We start from the raw sequence: 18,253 nt of genomic DNA, 5'->3' as shown, positions 1-18,253 counted from the left end.
AAACCAGCCGTTGGCAAACTATGACCCATTTAACAAATCCAGCCCAACACAGGTTTTTGTACCACCCCTAGCTTGAAAACAACTTTACGTCTTTAAATGTTTGAGAAAAATCAAAAGAAGAATAATAGTTTGTGACACATGAAAATTATGCAAAGTTCAAATCTCAGTGTCCATAAATAGAGTGTTACTGGGACATAACCATGATCATCCACACTATGAAGGCAGAGTCAAGCAGTTGCAAGAGAGACAATATGTGGTCTCTGTACCGCCATATGTATCACTGTACTGCAACAGTTTTTGAACTTACAAGTGTATATCTATTCTGTAAAACAAGAAAAGTGGGCTTCAAATACTGTACTTTAAAGACCCAGTGGAGGGGGCCCAGCCCTATGGCCAAGTGGTTAGGTTCGCACGCTCTGCTTCGGTGGCCCCAGGTTTTGCCAATTTGGATCCTGGGCACAGACCTAGCACCACTCGTCAGCCATGCTGAGGTGGCGTGCCTCATAACAGAGCCAGAAGGACCTACAATGAGAATATACAACTATGTACTGGGGGGATTTGGGGAGAAGTACAACAACAAAAAAAGAAACAGAGATGATTGGCAACAGATGTCAGCTCAGGTGCCAATGCTTTAAAAAAAAAAATTTAATAAAAAAGACCCAGTGGAGTGAAGACTATTTTGTTATAGATTTCAATGGCAAAGCACTGTGTTTATTATGTAATGACACCACAGCTGTGCTAAAGAATACAAAACACATTAACGTTACCAGACTAAACATTCATCATCGTGATATTCCCAATTCACAGGAAAGCAACAGTTAGAAAAACTTGAAAGTTTAAAAGAGAACAACTCGTCATATCAGAATATCTTCACAAAAATAAAAAATAAAAATGAGGCTGTAAGTAAATGAAGTTTCTGAGTGGCCCATTATATTAGCCAAGCAAGGAGAGCCACTTACCAATGGTGAGTTCATTAAATCATGACGGAGGCAGCTGAAAAAGAAAATGTGTATGGAGAAAATAGACATATTCTAAGATTTTTAGCCTTCTGGCGAGAGGAGTCATTCGAAGAGCTGAGGACGTTGAAAGCAACATCAATAGTCAGTTTCAAAGTAAGGCAGGTGGTTTCGAGTGGGTTTCCTTGCCTCTTGATGAGTTGACGGTTTTTACTAATACTGCTCAGGTTTGAAGTGATTGAAGAATTAGCCTCTATAAATAGCAAGTAACAACAACAGGTGAGAATATTTTCAAAGAAGAAGATTAAGTTCAGAAGAGCAAATAAAGTTCATGGCGGACGCTACTGGTTTATAACACAACTGGCTGAAATAGTTATCAAAAGGTACTTGCTGATAAATAATGCAGTTAATAACCATAGACTATAAAAACCTTCTATCTTCACAAGCCTTGTACATTTGTCAAACAAAGCCTTTTTCTGCTCTGCAAATACTTTTGCCAACATCAGTTGCAACACATCTTAGAAGATTCACAGCCGGTGATGAATTATTTGAGCCTTTGTACATTCAGAAATTTTAAAATTTTGTCTCCTTTCTCGAAAGATATTTTCACTGGGTACAGACATTTTTTAATACTTTAAAGATGTCCCTCCACTGTCTTCAGGCTTGCGTTGTTTCTGAAAAGAAGTCGGCTGTTGCTCCTGTATTTATTCCTCTGTATACAGTGTCTTTATTACTTAGATATCTTTATATTTTCTTTTTGCCATTGATTTAAAGCTATTTCATTGTTTTCTTGATGTTTCTAGTGCTTGGGGTTTGTTGAACTTCTTGGATTTGTGGATTTAGTTTGCATTGAACTTGGAAATTTGGGGATCATTATTTCTTTCAATATTTTTCTGCTCCCTCCTCTCCTTTCAGATTCCGATTACACACATGTTAAGTTGCTTGAATTTGTCTCTAACTCGATGACTCACTTGATTTAGTCATTTTTTTTCTCTCTGTATTTCATTTTGGATCGTTTCTCCTGCAATGTCTTCAAGTTCATGAATCTCTTCTGCATCGTCTAATCTACTCTTAATCCCATTCAGTGTGGTTTTCATTTGGATGTTGTAGTTTTCTTCTCTAAAAGTTTGATTTTCTTCTTTTTTACATACTCCATGTCTCTCCTTAACACGTCCAGTCTTTCCTCTGGCTTCTTGACTGTGTGGAATGCAGTCAACAATAACCGTCTTTATATCCTTGTCTACTGAACCCATCCTCTGCGTCATTTCTGGTTTGGTTCTGATTGATCGATTTTTCACCTCATTATGGGTGATATCTTCCTGCTTTTTTGCATACCAGGTAATTTTTTATTACAGATCGGACATTGCAGACAGATAGCTTGTAATTTATTCTCCACAGCTAAACTCTGAAGGTTTTCTGGTGAATCTAAAAACACTGAAATTATTTTCTCTGATACCACTAGCCAGCCTACATAAAGTCAGACTTTTCTGACCTCCTTGCTAGTTTACAGCTAATCAATGGACCCGAAAAAATGTGCAAATAGGATTCGCTCTTCCCAGACCGTCGGCAGTGTTTATTCTTTCCTTTCCCTCTTTCTTTTATTTAAATCCTGGTTTTTGCTGTTGTTGTTTTTGAGGAAGATTAGCCCTGAGCTAACATCTGCCGCCAATCCTCTTTTTGCTGAGAAAGACTGGCCCTGAGCTAACATCCGTGCCCATCTTCCTCTACTTTATATGTGGGACGCCTGCCACAGCATGGCTTGCCAAGCGGTGCCATGTCTGCACCCGGGATCCGAACCGGCGAACCCCGGGCCACCGAAGCGGAATGTGCGCACTTAACCACTATGCCACCAGGCCGGCCCCTGTTGTTGTGGTTGTTTTTTACTTACTTAGAATCAGTCCATGGTTTGGGTCTCCGTTGTATACAACGAAACGGGGTACTGATAGTTCACCATGTGTCTGTAAGTTTTTCCTTGCTTCCAGACACAAAAGAATTTGTACTTTACAGCTCAAAACCAAGCAAAACTAATATAAGTTTCTAACAAACAGAATAATCTTTCCTTTGGGGAAGAGAGAAGGCAACGGTAAGGGGGGATGAGGAGAGTTTGTGGAATTCTGCTAATGTTTTATTTTGTCACTTTGTGAAAATTTATCCAACTGGACTGTTATTTTGTGCACTTTTCTTAGGTCTGTTATATGTCAATTATAATGGTTAGTTTTTAAATCATCTGATTAAATCATCAGATTTAAAACATCTGGTAAAAACCAAATTGGATTCCCACCCCACGTCTTAAGGGATAAAATGAATATGGGTCAAACATTTAATTGTTCAAAAAATCAAACCACAAATGTTTAAGCAGAAAACATAGGCAGATAATTTTTAGTTGCAGAGTGTGGCTAGTCTTTCAAGTATGAAACACAACCTGGAAGATATAAAAATATTGATAAATCTGACTACATTGAAATAAAAAATTCTGCAGTGCAAAACCCGCTATTAACACATCAGAAGACAAGTGGCAAACCAGGAAAACGATTTGCAATTCCTATACAGACTAAGTTTAATTCGTTTAATGTGTATATTAGAGACTACTTAGAATTGATAGGAAAAAGAATCAAAAGCAAAAAATATATATATGAGAATAATATAAACAGTGCAAAAAATACAAATGTCTTTTTAAAATATGAAAAGAAGGTCAATGTCACTTGTTGAGAAATGCTAATTAAAATTATACCGAGACACCGCATTTCTGTCAAATCGTCAATGACAAAACCATGTGATGAGCACTGGGTTGGTGAAGGGGTGCAGAAACAGGTATTTTCATATATTCCAGGTGGGAGCGCAATGTGCTACAGTAGCTGTGGAGAGTAACAGGTCAATAACTAACAAAAAAGCTTAGACAGGGCCGGCCCTGTGGCGCAGCGGTTAAGTGCACAGGTTCCGCTTTGGCAGCCCAGGGCTCGCTGGTTCGGATCCCAGGTGCGGACATGGCACCACTTGGCAAGCCATGCAGTGGCAGGCGTCCCACATATAAAGTAGAGGAAGATGGGCACGGATGTTAGCTCAGGGCCAGTCTTCCTCAGCAAAAAGAGGAGGATTGGCAGCAGATGTTAGCTCAGGGCTAATCTTCCTCAAAAAAAAAAAAAAGCTTAGACAATTTAATATGTACAGACCCTTTGACCTACTAATTGCACACGTGGCAAAGGCCATAAGGACGAGGTTATTCATTGCAGTATTGATTGGAAGAGCCAAAGATCAGGAACTATCTAAATGTCCTCCAGTGGGGACTTGTTAAATAAATTATGGCCTCTACGTAAAAGGACATGTGATGCAATGTGATAAAAGGACAAGGACACTCTTCATCACACGGAGGCACAGCAGGATAGATGAAAGCCTGGGCACACGACCTAAGTCCAAATCCTACCTCCCCACTTAGCAGCTGTGCGACCACGGCCCAGTTACTCCCCATCTTTATGCCCTAGTGCCCTAGTGATGATAATGGGGCCTACACAATAGAGTTACTGCCAGGATTGAATGGATCGATGGTTTTTTATCACCATAGAACAGTGTCTGGGAGACAGTAAACACTACGTAAGTGTTTGTTAAACTAAAAAATATCGATATCAAGTGATTTCCAAGATTTACTGCTAAGTGAAAGAGGACATATACGTAATAGTTTGGGGACACCGCTAACATTTTGTCAATTTAAAACAGCAAATAACACATCCATGTGGGTACTATCCTATATAGATCTCACATCTCTCTGTCAGGAGAACCGCAGACCTGAGCAACGCTGTTGCCTCCGGGTGAGTCAGGAGGCAGGATTCCTGGAGCAGACTCGACGTTTCCACCCTTTGAATTGTGAACCAGGTATTTCATATCTTAAAAGATAAATGAAATTAACACTTGAAATGGACAGTTCAGAAGAACACGTAGCAACGTGGAAAATGTGTGGAATTCAATATTAAGTGGGAACAGCATGACCCAAAACCACACACTCTGCATTGCTATAATTTTCTCTGCAAATGGACAACGAGAACACAAGAAGTCTGTGTTGTGGGGTTTGGTTGCTCAGCACGTTGGAGTATTTTCCGGTGACGATGATGGTGATGAAGATGTCTGCCCCCATCGACCACACCAGTCAATCCATCCTGAGATCTTCAGTCTCTCGGCCACCCTTGGTTCAAACTTTGGGAAAATGTGGAGAGAGCAGTAACTTCCCTCTCTCCAGGGAGCTGTCTGCCAACCTGCTTCGTGCTACTCGCTCCCCCGGGTCCAAGTTTGCCGCCAGCTCTAGCTGCGGACAGTCTCTTCGTCACTGCCGGCAGGTGGCCTCCTGTCCCCTCGGCCCCGACGTCTCAGACTCTCCCGGGAGACCCCAGTTCAGGTTTCCCAAGTCCTTCCTCTTCTCATCCCTCCAGCCTCCAGCCTTCTGAGACCCTCCTGCTCCTCAGGGTCCACGGTAGGGGGAGAAGATCACTAATGAGGCCCCGGGGCTTTGGATCAAGCCAGACCCTTAAGTGGGCCCCGGGAAACCTATTAAGTGACTCTTCTCTTCCTGCGAGTCCCTGGGAGCAGGAGGGGAAGATCAGGCGAGAAGAGGGAGAATGATGCGGTGGAGTCTGTCTGCTCCCCTTTTTCTACAAAATCCTTCCACGATCTACTCTGCTACTTTATTCTTTTTATTCACAAACGAGCTCGCATTTGATCTTGGGCCGTGAAGAATGAGTAGATTTCCAGGTGGGGAAAGGTCATTCTGATATGGAGAATTAGTGTAAGGTCAGGGAGAAATGAGCGATGGTGGCGCGTGCAGGTTGCTGTGTGGCTTGCAAGGAAGGAGGGGGGCAGAGGATGGTGGAGGATGAGAACAAAAAGGTACAGTGGGTCCATATTGTGATGGTTGGAACCTGCATCTCTTCCAAACAGAATTCAAGTCACTTTCTCAACCCAGACTGGGTCTCCCCCCGTCTCAGAAGTCATTGCTGGCACGTCTGTTCCCTCCAGGACAGGAGGCTGGGCAATGCACCTGGCCAATGAGGAGCTGAGGATTTAAGTCGGGCCGCAATTCGGGGTCTGGTGGCCCTGAGTCTGGAGGTCTCCTTTTAGTGAATTTCCATATTCTGGTCTTTTTCCTCCAGGGACGCCGTGGAAGATGGCTCCTGCGGGGTGTGGGTGCCAGGGATGGTGTGCAAAGCCCCAGCCAGAATTCACCAACGGAAGCCCTCGTGGGCAGGGAAGCTTAGGAGGGAAGCTTAGGGCCAGAAGGCTGGGGGGCCACGGGAGAGTGTCTCTCTCTCTCTTTGTCTCTCTCTGTGTCTGTCTCTCTCTGTCTCTCCATTTCTCTCTGTCTGTGTCTCTCTGTCTGTCTCTGTCTTTCTGTCTCTGTCTCTCTCTGTCTCTCTGTCTTTATCTCTTTCTGTGTCTCTGTCTATCTCTGTCTCTCTCTCTCTGTCTCTCCCTCTGTCTCTCTCTGTCTCTTCACCTCTGTCTGTCTGTGTCTGTCTCTATCTCTCTGTCTCTCTCTGTGTCTCTGTGTCATCTCTCCATCTCTGGCTTTCTCTCTCTGTTTCTCTGTCTCTGTGTGTGTCTGTCTTTCTCTGTGTCTCTGTCTGTCTGTCTGTCTCATCTCTCCTTCTCTGTTTCTCTCTCTGTCTGTCTGTCTCTGTCTCTCGGTTAGCCCAGAGCCTGGTGCACCCCTGGGCTGCGGATGCTCTACCAAACAGCACACGTCTTCACTCCGAATCTGTGAATCTGTCGGCCGCCGCCCTCCGCAGACGCGCCTCTGCCTGTTTCCGGGTCGTCTGCCTCTGTGTCTGTGCCTCTTTGCCTCTGTCTGATTCTTCTCTTTCCTCCAGTCCCTCCCCATTTCATTCCCCTCATTTGGGCGGGGAAGGACCGACAGATAAGAGAGATACAGAGAAGAGCAGGCTGCCCCTACTTAAGAGCACAGACTTTGAAACCAGTCAGACCTGAGACAAATCCTAATTAAGGGAGACGCTGTGTGTCAGCTTCCTCGTCTGTAAATTAAGAATCATAGTAATGCCCACTACTTCTTAGCGATCTTGCAAGGATTAAACAATACTGTGCATGCAGTGTGCTTTGAACATACCTGCACATTATCAGGGCTCAACAGATAGCAGTAATGGTAATAGCAGTGGTGGTTGTTGTTTTGAGTCTGTTCTCTCAGTCCCATCGGTGTTTAGAGGGAATACAGGGCTATTGCCAATGAAAGGCAAGTTGGAGGCAAGGTCAGTGTCTCTGGGCCATTTTCCAGGAGGAGAAGCTGGGGGAGGGACTGAGGAAGAGAAACAAGTGGCTGGAAACGTGAAGACATCCGGGTCTTGGAATCAGAGCAGAGAGGGAAGGTCATCTCTCTACTGTGGCCTCCGCCACCCAGCGGCCTGCGCTTCCTTCTCCCCCCTGGCTGTCCGATTTCTCCAGATAACCCTTCCATGCTGAGACTCTCAGCTGGGTGAAACGCAGCAAACACACAGGGAGCCGGAAGCGAACCAAAGGACGAAGGGTGTCTTGATATTGTGATGTTTTTCATTCAGTTATACTTCCCGTAGGCAGGGACGGCTGTGCGAGGAGCTTTCCACGCATCATTTCGGTCAACGATTAAAGCAATTCTGTGGGGTGGATGAGGCTGTGGGTGCTTCAGAAAGTTAACGGCTCTCTAAGCTTTCCACGCTGGTCAGTGGAAGAGGTGAGATGAAAACCCAGGGGTGTGTGAACCCAAAGGCCCCATTTGTGCGCTGTGCCATCCTGGCTCCGAGAGAAACAAAGAAGAGGCCCCTGTCCCCAGAGAACTAGACAATTCTATCTTGGGGGCCACAGAGCCTGAGTCCCTGAGCAACGGGGACAGATGAGGAACCCATGACCCAGAGAAAGGATGAGACTTGGGCAACATCACAGGTAGGACTAGAAACCAAACCCCCTTCACAGCCCCTAGACATCCCTGTTATCCGAGGCTGGCCCAGAGTGGAGTGATGAGGCAGAACGCATCCCACAATGCACTGGACACCGCACACACATGTGCAAAGGGACCCTTACACGAACACACGGGGATGTCTAGGAAGAGCTGTTTTGATATGTGCACTGATCTAAGATCCGTAAATTGACGTCAACTACGTTGGGCCTGAGCTAACATCTCCCTTGCAGACCTAATATTCTAGATTAAACCGGCGTCTTCAGACTTCTTTATGGGCTCTTGAAACACCAAAATATCTTTCAAAAAATGGTCTACCTTGGGAATAAAAGCATAACCATAAACACAACTTTTGATAGAATCATAAAATATCAGAACTGGAAGAAACTTTAAAGATCATCTGATCCAACTCTCTCGTCTTCGGGTGAGGAACCAGGCACATCATGATACGTCATGACCAGCTCCCCGTCACACGGTAGATGGTCAAGGATGGGTTTCATGGTTTGCAATGCAGTGGGTGTTGGTCTAGGCTCTATAAAAATGACCTCGATGCACTGCCAGCCTCCCGAGAGGAGAGGAGCCATTGGTTAAATGTCAAGGAATGACTCAGTTGACAGCAGAATGGCAGCATCAACATCGATGCCAGCCTGATCTGGTAGTTTGCTGGGCATCCACTATGTTACGTATGTAAGTGCCTGAGGTAGCAATTTGACCTCACCAGGTAAGGCTCTTTAGGAAAGAGGAGCTTGAATTAGGTTTCAAAGGGGTCAAGTTTTAAGATTAGGGTGTATGAAGAGAAAGAAGAAGAGAAAAATGTGTCCCTTAGTTGAGTGAGTTAAAGGGAAAGCAGGACGATTGATTGACATTTGATGGCTGGGATAGGAGATGAACACGATTCTGGTAGTTTTGGGGGGGGGAGGAGCATTGACCCTGAAAATGACTGATTGCATGTACCCCATCTGAGACTGATGGCAACATGGATGGTAAACGCCGAGGGGCATTTTCGGGGAGGAGATGACAGAAGTTGGGGCAATCGGCTGTCGTAAAGGGGTGAGGCCTCTGACTCTGAGGTTCCAGGACCAGAAACTCAGTTTAGGGACCTAATAGGGACACTGAGAGGTGATATATATTTGGGAGAAATGAGGATCGAGTAACTAATTCCTTCACTTAGAGTAATCCAGCAAACAACAAATACGACTCAAACCTTTGATTCCAGGAGACTGAGTTTAGTGGAGTTGCCATAACAACCGTGGAATCAGAGGATGACACCAAACCTGCCTCGGGGACAAGAGTCTTCACCCAGGATGCGGCATGTGAGTTCAGCCTTGGATGGCTAACAGAATTTTTCCAGCTTTTCCAGGTAGACAAGGAGGGGACTCTGGAGGGTTCCAGGACTCTGGAAGAGCACGTGCAAAGGCACTGTCCACTGGGGACTGGTGGGTCACTCACTCCAGCTCGAGCCTGCGGTGCGGGAGATGAAGCTGGAAGTCCCAGTGGGAAGGGCTGAAGGACCCCGGGTGCTGTGCTGAAGACTTTGGACTTGATCCTGAAGGTAAAGAAGGGAGAGTTAAGCAAAGAATTAGTATGTGCAGCTTAGAAGGGTCTTTCCAGTGGGTGGCACAAAAGAACGATGAGAAGGAAGCAGAGTGGAGGCAGGAGGACCAGTGGGGATATGTTGTAAACATTCAGGAAAGAGAAAACAAGAGTCTGTGAGGGAAAGGAGAAGAAATTCTGGAGTCTGAGGTGCACTTGACGGGACACGGTGCCCGGTTGTCCTTGACGGTGCAGAAAAGGGAACTCATCTACATGACTTCCTGATTTCCAATTTTGGCGCCGGGCTAACTCTGTTCACAGAAGAAGGGGGCAGTTTGGGTTAGAAATAATGCCTGTAGTCCGGGACGGATTGCACTGGAAGTGTCGGTGGGACATGGTGGGAACGCTTGCCGTCTGCAGCTGACAGAAGGGAGTGGGTCCTGAGACACATTTAGGGTTTTCATCACAGCTTAAGCCCCGGGAGTGGGCGCTATCGCTCGTGAAGTCTACAGTTCATCAGAACATGGGGAGGGGTGGACCGTTTCCCCTTGTCGTTTTTTTCCCTATAGCTGAGTCAGAGAGAAACGACAGGCCCCGGATTACCGTGGGTTTGTCCTGAATCCAGCTAAGAGCAAGAAAACAAAAACATCAAATAAAAAGCAAAGATCAGGGCAGGTGAAGAGAAGATTCCACCTGGTCTGGCATCCAAGCCCTGGGAGGGGAGTCTCCCCCAGGAGTGGAGAGCGTGGGGGCTCAGGTGGGCCTCGGTGAACAGGAGATTCGAATGCCGCTCGAGCCCCTGACCCCTGGCTCTGTCTGCTGGAAGGACCCTCTCTCTCACTCGGAAGCAGCCCCCTCAGTGAAGAGGTTGTTGGTAGAAATCTGAAGCCTTCAGTCATTTTCCACCCTGGTGCTCAGCCCTCAGCTGCATCACTGGGGGCAGGAACCCAGGATGCCTGGCTCCTTGGACAGGGGCCATGTGGGATTTAGGACACTGGAGCGAACTGCAGGGTGGGTGACAGGCATGGAGGAGACGCCTGGGTGCCTGGCAAAGCACGGGGCACAGGAGGCCAGAAGGGAGAGCGGACAGTGGCTCCAGACATCTGAATTCCTGAAGGACACTGGATTGCGGGAAACGAGGGGTGGAAAGTACTGGACTGGGGAGGAAACCCTGAGTCCCTGGGGGAGGGTGGAGTGGAGGTGTGGGAGACAAGGACAGGCCATAGAAACCTGAGAGCAGGTTCCCAGCCTAGCAGAGGCCAAGGATGCGTATTTTCTTGGAATGGGGTTTGGGAGTCACCATGACTCTCCTCTCCAGCCTGCATGCCTGTCTTCCCCCAGGTCCCAACATGAGCCATTGGCCCGAGTCAAACTGGACCGCCCCACAGGAGTTTGTCATCCTGGGTTTCTCCAGGTGGCCCCAGGGGCTACGGGGGCTGCTCTTTGCCTTCCTCCTGCCGCTCTATCTGGCCACACTGGCAGGAAACCTGCTCATCCTGGGCCTGGCCGTCACGGACCCTGCCCTGCACACGCCCATGTACTTCTTTCTGGGGGCGCTGTCCGCTGTGGAGGTGGCCTACACGCTGGTGCTGACGCCACGCATGCTTGCTGGCTTCCTCCTGCCTCCTGGCGGCCACGCGGTGGCCCCCTCCACCTGTGCTGCCCAGATGGGCCTTTTTGTGGCCCTGGGAGGCTCCGAGTGCTTGCTGCTGGCTGCCATGGCCCTGGACCGCTACCTGGCCATCTGCCGCCCTCTCTACTACCCTCAGCTCATGACCACGGGGCTCTGCTGGTGTCTTCTCGCCTCCTGCTGTGTTGGGGGCTCAGTCCTGGCCTTAGGCCTCACCACCGCCATATTCCGGCTGCCCTTCTGCTGCGGGGGCTCGGTCAACCACGTCTTCTGTGACCTCCCGGCGGTGTTGGTGTTGGCCTGTGGGAACCGGGACCTGCAGGAGCGCGTCCTGCTGGCAGCGTGCCTGGTGCTGCTGGTGTTGCCCCTGGCCCTCATCCTGCTCTCCTACTCCAGGGTGCTGGCGGTCATCCTGGGGGTCGGTGGGGCCGCAGGCCGCCGCAAGGCCTTCAACACGGTGGCGTCGCATCTCACCGTGGCCGTGCTCCACTACGGCTGTGCCACGGCCATGTACGCCAGACCCCTGAGCAGCCGCTCCTTCGAGGAGGACAAGCTCGTGTCCCTGATCTACATCAATCTCACACCACTGCTCTACCCGGCCATCTACACGCTGCGGAACCGGGACGTGCAGGGCGCGCTGCAGCGGGCGGTCAGCCACAGGACACCGGGGACTGTCCGCCAGGCTGATGTCACCTAATGCTGGATGCCAGGTGGTGTCTGCCCTGAAATCCTCCCCCCCATGGATGGAAATCTCACCACTCCAAAGCCATCTGTGGCTCCCCAGGGCCCACTGAACGTAAACCTGAGTATGGCATATGAGGACTCCAAAATCAAGCTCCAGCCTCGTTCTGCTGATATGGGCTTTTTTTTTTTTTTTTTTGGGAGGAAGATTAGCCCTGAGCTAACATCTGCTGCCAATCCTCCTCTTTTTGCTGAAGAAGACTGGCCCTGAGCTAACATCCGTGCCCATCTTCCTCTACTTTATATGTGGGACGCCTGCCACAGCATGGCTTGCCAAGCGGCACCATGTCCGCACCCTGGATCCGAACTGGTGAACCCCGGGCCGCCAAAGCGGAACGTGCGAACTTAACTGCTGCACCACCAGGCTGGCCCATGATATTGACATTTTGAGCTGGATCGTTCTCCACAGTGGGAGGACATCCCATGCATTGTAGGATGTTTGGCAGCATCCCTTGTCCCAACCCACTAGATGCCAGTTGCACACACCACCCGGCAAGTTGTAATAATCATAAATGTCATCAGACATTGACAAATATGCCCTGGGGAGCAAAATCACCCCTGGCTGAGAATCATTGCTCTAAACTGCAGCCACATGGTATCTTTTGAAGAAAAAATGAGTACTAATGGACAGGGAGTTTATGGCAGCATTATTTACAATAGACAAAACCTGAAAACAATGCAAATGTTCGTGAACATGGCATAGATGCAACTTGTGGCATATTCACGCAATAGAATACTACACAGCAAAGAAAAAGAAGGAACTAAAGTTACCAGCAAAAAACAAGCACAACAGAGACATACTACGGAGCGTAAGAAGCAAGACACAAAGAGTACATACTCCGTTGAAATAAAGGCCAATGACACGCTAATCTATGGTGGTCGATGTGATAAGAGTGGTTGCCTGGGGGAAGGATTCGGATGGCAGAGGGCATGGGGAGATTGGGCACTGGGAATGCTCTCTATCTTGATTTGGGTGGTAATTACGTGGGTATGTACGTGTGCAAACCTTCATCAAGATGCATACTTAAGATCCGTGCCCTTTGCTAATCGCTTTATTAGTCAGTGATCAGCCCAAATACCATACCTGCTAGAGACTGAATGTTTTTGTCCCCCCAAATTTATATGCTGCAACCTCATCCCCAGTGGGATGGCTTTAGGGGGTGAGGCCTCCTGAGGGTGGAGCCCCCATTCACAGGATTAGTGTTCTTATAAAAGAGACCCCAGGAGCTCGCTCGCCCCTTCCACCATGTGAGGCCACAGCAAGAAGGCGGCCACCTATGAACCAGGCGGCAGGTGCTCACTGGACACGGCCTCTGCTGGAGCCTTGATCTCAGCCTTGCAGCCTCCAGAAGCGTCAGAAAGAAATGTCTGTTGTTTCTAAGCCACCGAGTCTGTGGCAGTTAGTTATCGCAGCCCGAACGGACTAAGATGGTAGCCTGTCCTTCCTCCACTCAGATACAACTACTGTCACTCTGAAATATCATTTTAGCATCTGCTTCACTTTCCACCCACCTCCCCCCCCCCCACCTCCCCCACAATTAGCCTGTGAGCTCTTTAAAGCCAGATCCTGGACCCTGTTTTTATGTTTCAAGATCCATGAACTTCTCAATAAACACTTACGGAGGAATAAACCAGACAAGCTCTGGGTTCTCTGGGGGTCTCACATATCGGCTCTCGGGCCAGAGACACAGCTCTTGAGTCTGTAAGACTGCATCCCGCTCTGGGGTCTCTTCTCAGAGCGTCAGAGATGGCTGCGAGAACTCCATCCAGCAATTCTCGGACCCAACTTCCCAGTGCAAGGAGCCTCGGAAGCAACTTGGCAAGTTAACTGCACTCAGAGACCTTCATAGCCCTGACGGTACCCCAAGGCCGGAGTCCCAGATTCCAGGAGGGGACTTTTCCTAAAAATATCCCCTGGAGGGTCCATTCAGGAACTAGGAGTCTTAGAGGTAGCATCAGTGCAGGTAAATTCTGCCTACTCTTGACTGGAGAAATCGAGCATCCCTGAAGGCTGATTCGGAGCCCGGGAAGAATTCTATCTTCTGTGCAGGCAGCATGGAACACGAAGCACGGAGCTGCCCACTGCGTCGAAGTCCCTTGAAAGGCGGTCTCTGTCCGTCCGTCCACGCCATCTCCATTCTGACCTCCTGCTTCCCCCTGAGGTGGGTGCTCAGGAACCTGGTGCACACAGGAGGTTCTCACTATGAAGCATAGACCCTCCCCCTGCCCCCTGGCCCCCGCCACCTCCTCCCCAAGCCTTCCAGAGAGGAAGTCCTCTCTCCTCGAGAGAGACCCAGGGATGGCATTCCTAATAGAGCCTGCCAGTCCCTGGCGCCCGGCCTGCTGTGGTCGTTGGACACGTGGTCGATTTCGTCCCAGCACATCTCTGGAGGCAGGGTTAGGCCCCAGGGGTCTCCTAGCAACCCTGTTATCCAGACCGTACGTGGTAAGAGCAACAGCCACAGCCAAGGGGACCATTTGCCTTTGACTTGGGCCTCCTTGGGGGAGCAGTCTGGGCACTGACCAAGGGGGGCGTGCCTGCTTTGGGGTCTGATGCGGCTCACCTCTCCGTCTAAGGTCAGGTAGGGGCCCGGCCTGTGTCTACTGAGACTGGCCCAAGATCCCAGGGGTCTTTTAAAAGTTGGTGCATTTGGGGTCTGTGGGATACAGCTGGTGGCCGCATTTCTGTGGCCATGAGTAGCGGCTCACAGCCGGCATCAAACATGCTCCACAGCCAGCCAGCCCCTTTTTTCTGCCTCCTGTGGCACAAAGTCTTTTAAAATATTTTGAATCTTAAGACACGTAAACTATCAATTTTGGTTTCTTTTTTAAAAATGTATTTATTAAGGGGGCTGGCCCCATGGTGTAGCGGTTACATTCGAGTGCTCCGCTTCAGCGGTCCAGGGTTCACACGTTTGGACCCTGGGCACAGACATAGCACTGCTCTTCAAGCCACACGGTGGTGGTGGTCCACATAAAATAGAGGAAGATTGGCACAGATGTTAGCTCAGCGACAATCTTCCTTAAGCAAAAAGAGGAAGATTGGCAGTAGATGGTAGCTCAGGGCCAATCTTCCTCACCAAAAAAAAAAAAAAAATTTATTGAGGTATATTTGACATACAACATTATATTAGTTTCAGGTGTACAACATCATGACAATATTTGTATATGTTGCAAAAAGATCACCACAGTAAGTCTGGTTAACATCCATCTCCTGAAAAAGTTACCAATTTTTCTTTTCTTGTGATGAGAACTTTTAACATTTACTCTCTCAGCAACTTACAAATAGCAACACAGGTTCAAGTTTTGGTCTCTCATTATCATCTCTCACCGATTGGACCTTATGGCTCGTTACCAGAAAGATCCGTGGAGGACGTCCTTGGCCAGGAGACTCATAGATGGCTGCTCCCTGTCCGGGGTGTCCCCATTGACCCCCCCTGGGATTACGGTCGCCCCGACTAGCATGAGGGCGGCAGGATGGCTGGGGCGCCCCGCACACCCCCAGGCTGTAGAACCCGCACCTTGGCGTGTCGGTGCATCGAGGCGCAGCGCCCAGGCTGCTGCCCGGGCCTTTGGCATCCAGGGAGGAGCGTGCTAACCTCCTCCGGCCTTACGGGTGGCACTGGCCCCGGGCACTCAGGCCACTAGATCTTGTGGCACCATGTGCCGGAGGTGGCACCCACGATGTCCCATAGGGTCTGGGGAGGTGGTGCAATAGTGGCAAGGTGTGCAGCAACACAGGGGCCCCTGCTGCACTCGCCTTCTTGGGGAACCCTGCCTCCTGGAGCACGGGTGCCCCACTTGGAGGGGTTAGGACTGGGGTTAGGACTCGGCAGCCGGCGCAGCGGCGAGCACTGCCATCCAGGGAGGGGAGTCTGCCTGTCCTCCTGCGAAGGGCACTCTGGGCGCCTTACTCAGGTAGCCTATCCTTTGTTGGGGGGGGGGTGGTCTCACTCGAGTGTCCGGCTGTTAACAGCAGGCCCTTGTGAAAGCCACGGCCTGTCCTCCCACCAGTCCGCAGTCGGGTCCTCGCTTGGAGGAAACTCACTGAAGCCGAGCGCCTGCTCGTGTCTCCGACAGGCGCAGACACACGCAGGCGCCTCAAACCAGCCTGTGACTCCGCTTGCTTCTTCAGAGCTTGCACGTCGGGATGGGCAGGCGGCGCCGATGGATGCCAGCAAGTGGTGGGACACACACCCCCGCCCCCATGTCCTCCACCCGGCAACAGGACTACTCACTTCGGGGAGCCAGTTAGCCAGCCATTCGCACCTAAAACGCGGAAGCACATGACACAGCTCGAGGGGACGCACGGGGAGGTCAAAGCAGAGCGCAGACAGGCACACTGGATTCGGGGCACAAGCCTTTCTTAGCGTCCCTGGGTGGAGGGCTTTGGGGCTCCCCGCTAGGGCCGGATTGGGCGATTCAAACCAGAAGAGCAGGGTTTCGGTAAGCGCCAGGGGGTCTTATCTAAGGGGCGCAGAATGCACACAGGCGCCCCAGACTGCTGATCACAGGACAGTTGGGGAGGTCAGCAGGAACGTGGGTCTGTCGGTGACCCTGCAGCTGCTGTCTAGGGTCTGCGCTTGCATGAAGGGCTGGCGTCAGTTTAGGGACGCTGCAGACCCCTTCGCGAAACAAAACGGATGCCGAGGCTGTACCACCACCGAGTAGCTTAGCTAAACTCGGACACTAGACATCTAGATGTTAATCTGTTTGCATTTATCTAGCTAGGCATACATCGTGCTGCCTAACACGTCTTTTGTCAAATCTGAGCCATCATATCTTTGGAGTATTTACTTTTCTCCCATTTTGTCAATTTTGCCTTCCAGGAACTCCTGCTTGCTCATCTCATTTTAACCCCTCTATGACGCTCACCCACTTTTTCACATTTTCCATCTCTCCATATACTGAATTCTATGAAGTGGCTTAGCTCTGTCTTCTGTTCCCTTTCTCTTCAGGGGAGTTTAATCTACTGTTTATGTTGGAGTATTTTAATGTTGTTTTAAGTTTCAATGACAGTGTTTTTCATTTCTAGAAACTCTACGTGGTTCTTTTCCAAATAAACTAGTTATCCTTGTGCCTTGCTTTCATATGGCTTTAATTTTTTGTTTTTAATCATTTTTAAAGATAGTTTTTCTTATACAATTGCAAACTTTTCTATTACCTAAAATACTTGAGGCTCTTATTTTAAAAGTTACAATGTCTGTTGACTTTCATTGTGCATTGTTTCCTCACATTCTGTAATTCTGGATTGTGAACTCATCTGGGGTTTATATGTCAGAATCCTGAGAAAAGTGGGTTGAGAGGGTCTTCCTTCAAAAAGATTTTGTGTTCACTTCTGGAAGTTGTTTCAAAATCAGAACAAATCTCTACATTAACTGTTCAGCTTTTCAACTGGGATATGAATGGGCAAATTCAAAATTCTTGTACGAGGTACAGATCAGGGCTTATGAATCAGGAGGGTAAACTCTTTCCCCATTTGAGCCCAAGGAGAGACAGATAACCTCTTGTGCAAGTAAGATTTTTCTCTAGTCCACCCCTTCCCTTTATGTATGGACTTCTGAAATTTCTGAATTTGTTTCAGCCCCAACTTTCTGCCTTGTGTGGCCCCAAGGCCTTGTCTCTCAACCCTCTATAGTCTATGACACCCAAGCTTCTGGGTAAACAAGATTAAAGCCACAGGGCAGCAGCAGCATCAACTCACACTGTATTTCTGGTTTTCAGTTCCCTCTCCCTACCTGGCACCCGGAAACTTCACTTATCTTCTTGCAAGCTGAGTTATGCATTTAAAAGAACGTTATCTGTTACCGTCCGTCATTTCTAGTTGTTTACTGTGGAATGGTTTCCACTTTAGATAACCCACCACTATATTGCCAGAAAAGGGAGTCCCAACCTTACACACTTAATATAAACGTAACTTATACACTAGTTGAGAGGCATCAGAAGATGTCATGAAATTGCTGGTTTCCAGATCCAGGGGGCTCTGTAACACGCCAGCAAACACAAGAGAACTGGCATGTGGTACAGTGTGTGGACTCTGGTTTAATAAAAAATTCATGTCGTTCCAGTTATAAAGTATATTACAAAGACAAAAAGGTATGATTTAGTGTGAAAAGTCTTGACAGACTTTGTTCTATCTGTCTACAAGTTCACAATTATGTTCCATTACCAATGCAGTTCAAAAATAAATGAAATTCTTGGGGCCGGCCTGGTGGCATAGCGGTTAAGTTTGTGTACTCTGCTTTGGCAGCCTGGGGTTCACTGGTTCGGATCCCAGGCATGGACATACACCCCGCTTCTCAAGCCATGCTGTGGCAGCATTCCACATATAAAATAGAGGAAGATGGGCACGGATGTTAGCTCAGGGCCAGTCTTCCTCAAAGTAAAACAGAAATTTAAAAAATTATTTTTATGTAGGAACATAACCCCTATATACCCCTGGGATTGTTCTGATGGGGATTAGATCTG

General features: G+C 48.7%; 1 protein-coding gene across 1 annotated transcript; it reads left to right on the top strand.

Moving 5' to 3' along the window:
* The first annotated feature begins 10,715 nt into the window (after positions 1-10,715).
* On the top strand, positions 10,716-11,741 carry LOC106827318 (olfactory receptor 10AC1-like). Its single transcript, XM_014835091.2, has one exon. The coding sequence runs from the start codon at positions 10,716-10,718 to the stop codon at positions 11,739-11,741; it is 1,026 nt and encodes a 341-aa protein (XP_014690577.2).
* Positions 11,742-18,253: the final 6,512 nt, after the last annotated feature.

The sequence above is a fragment of the Equus asinus genome, chromosome 14 (assembly GCF_041296235.1).
Source record: "Equus asinus isolate D_3611 breed Donkey chromosome 14, EquAss-T2T_v2, whole genome shotgun sequence".
NCBI lineage: Eukaryota > Metazoa > Chordata > Mammalia > Perissodactyla > Equidae > Equus > Equus asinus.
This window is presented reverse-complemented; position numbering and strand designations above follow the sequence as displayed.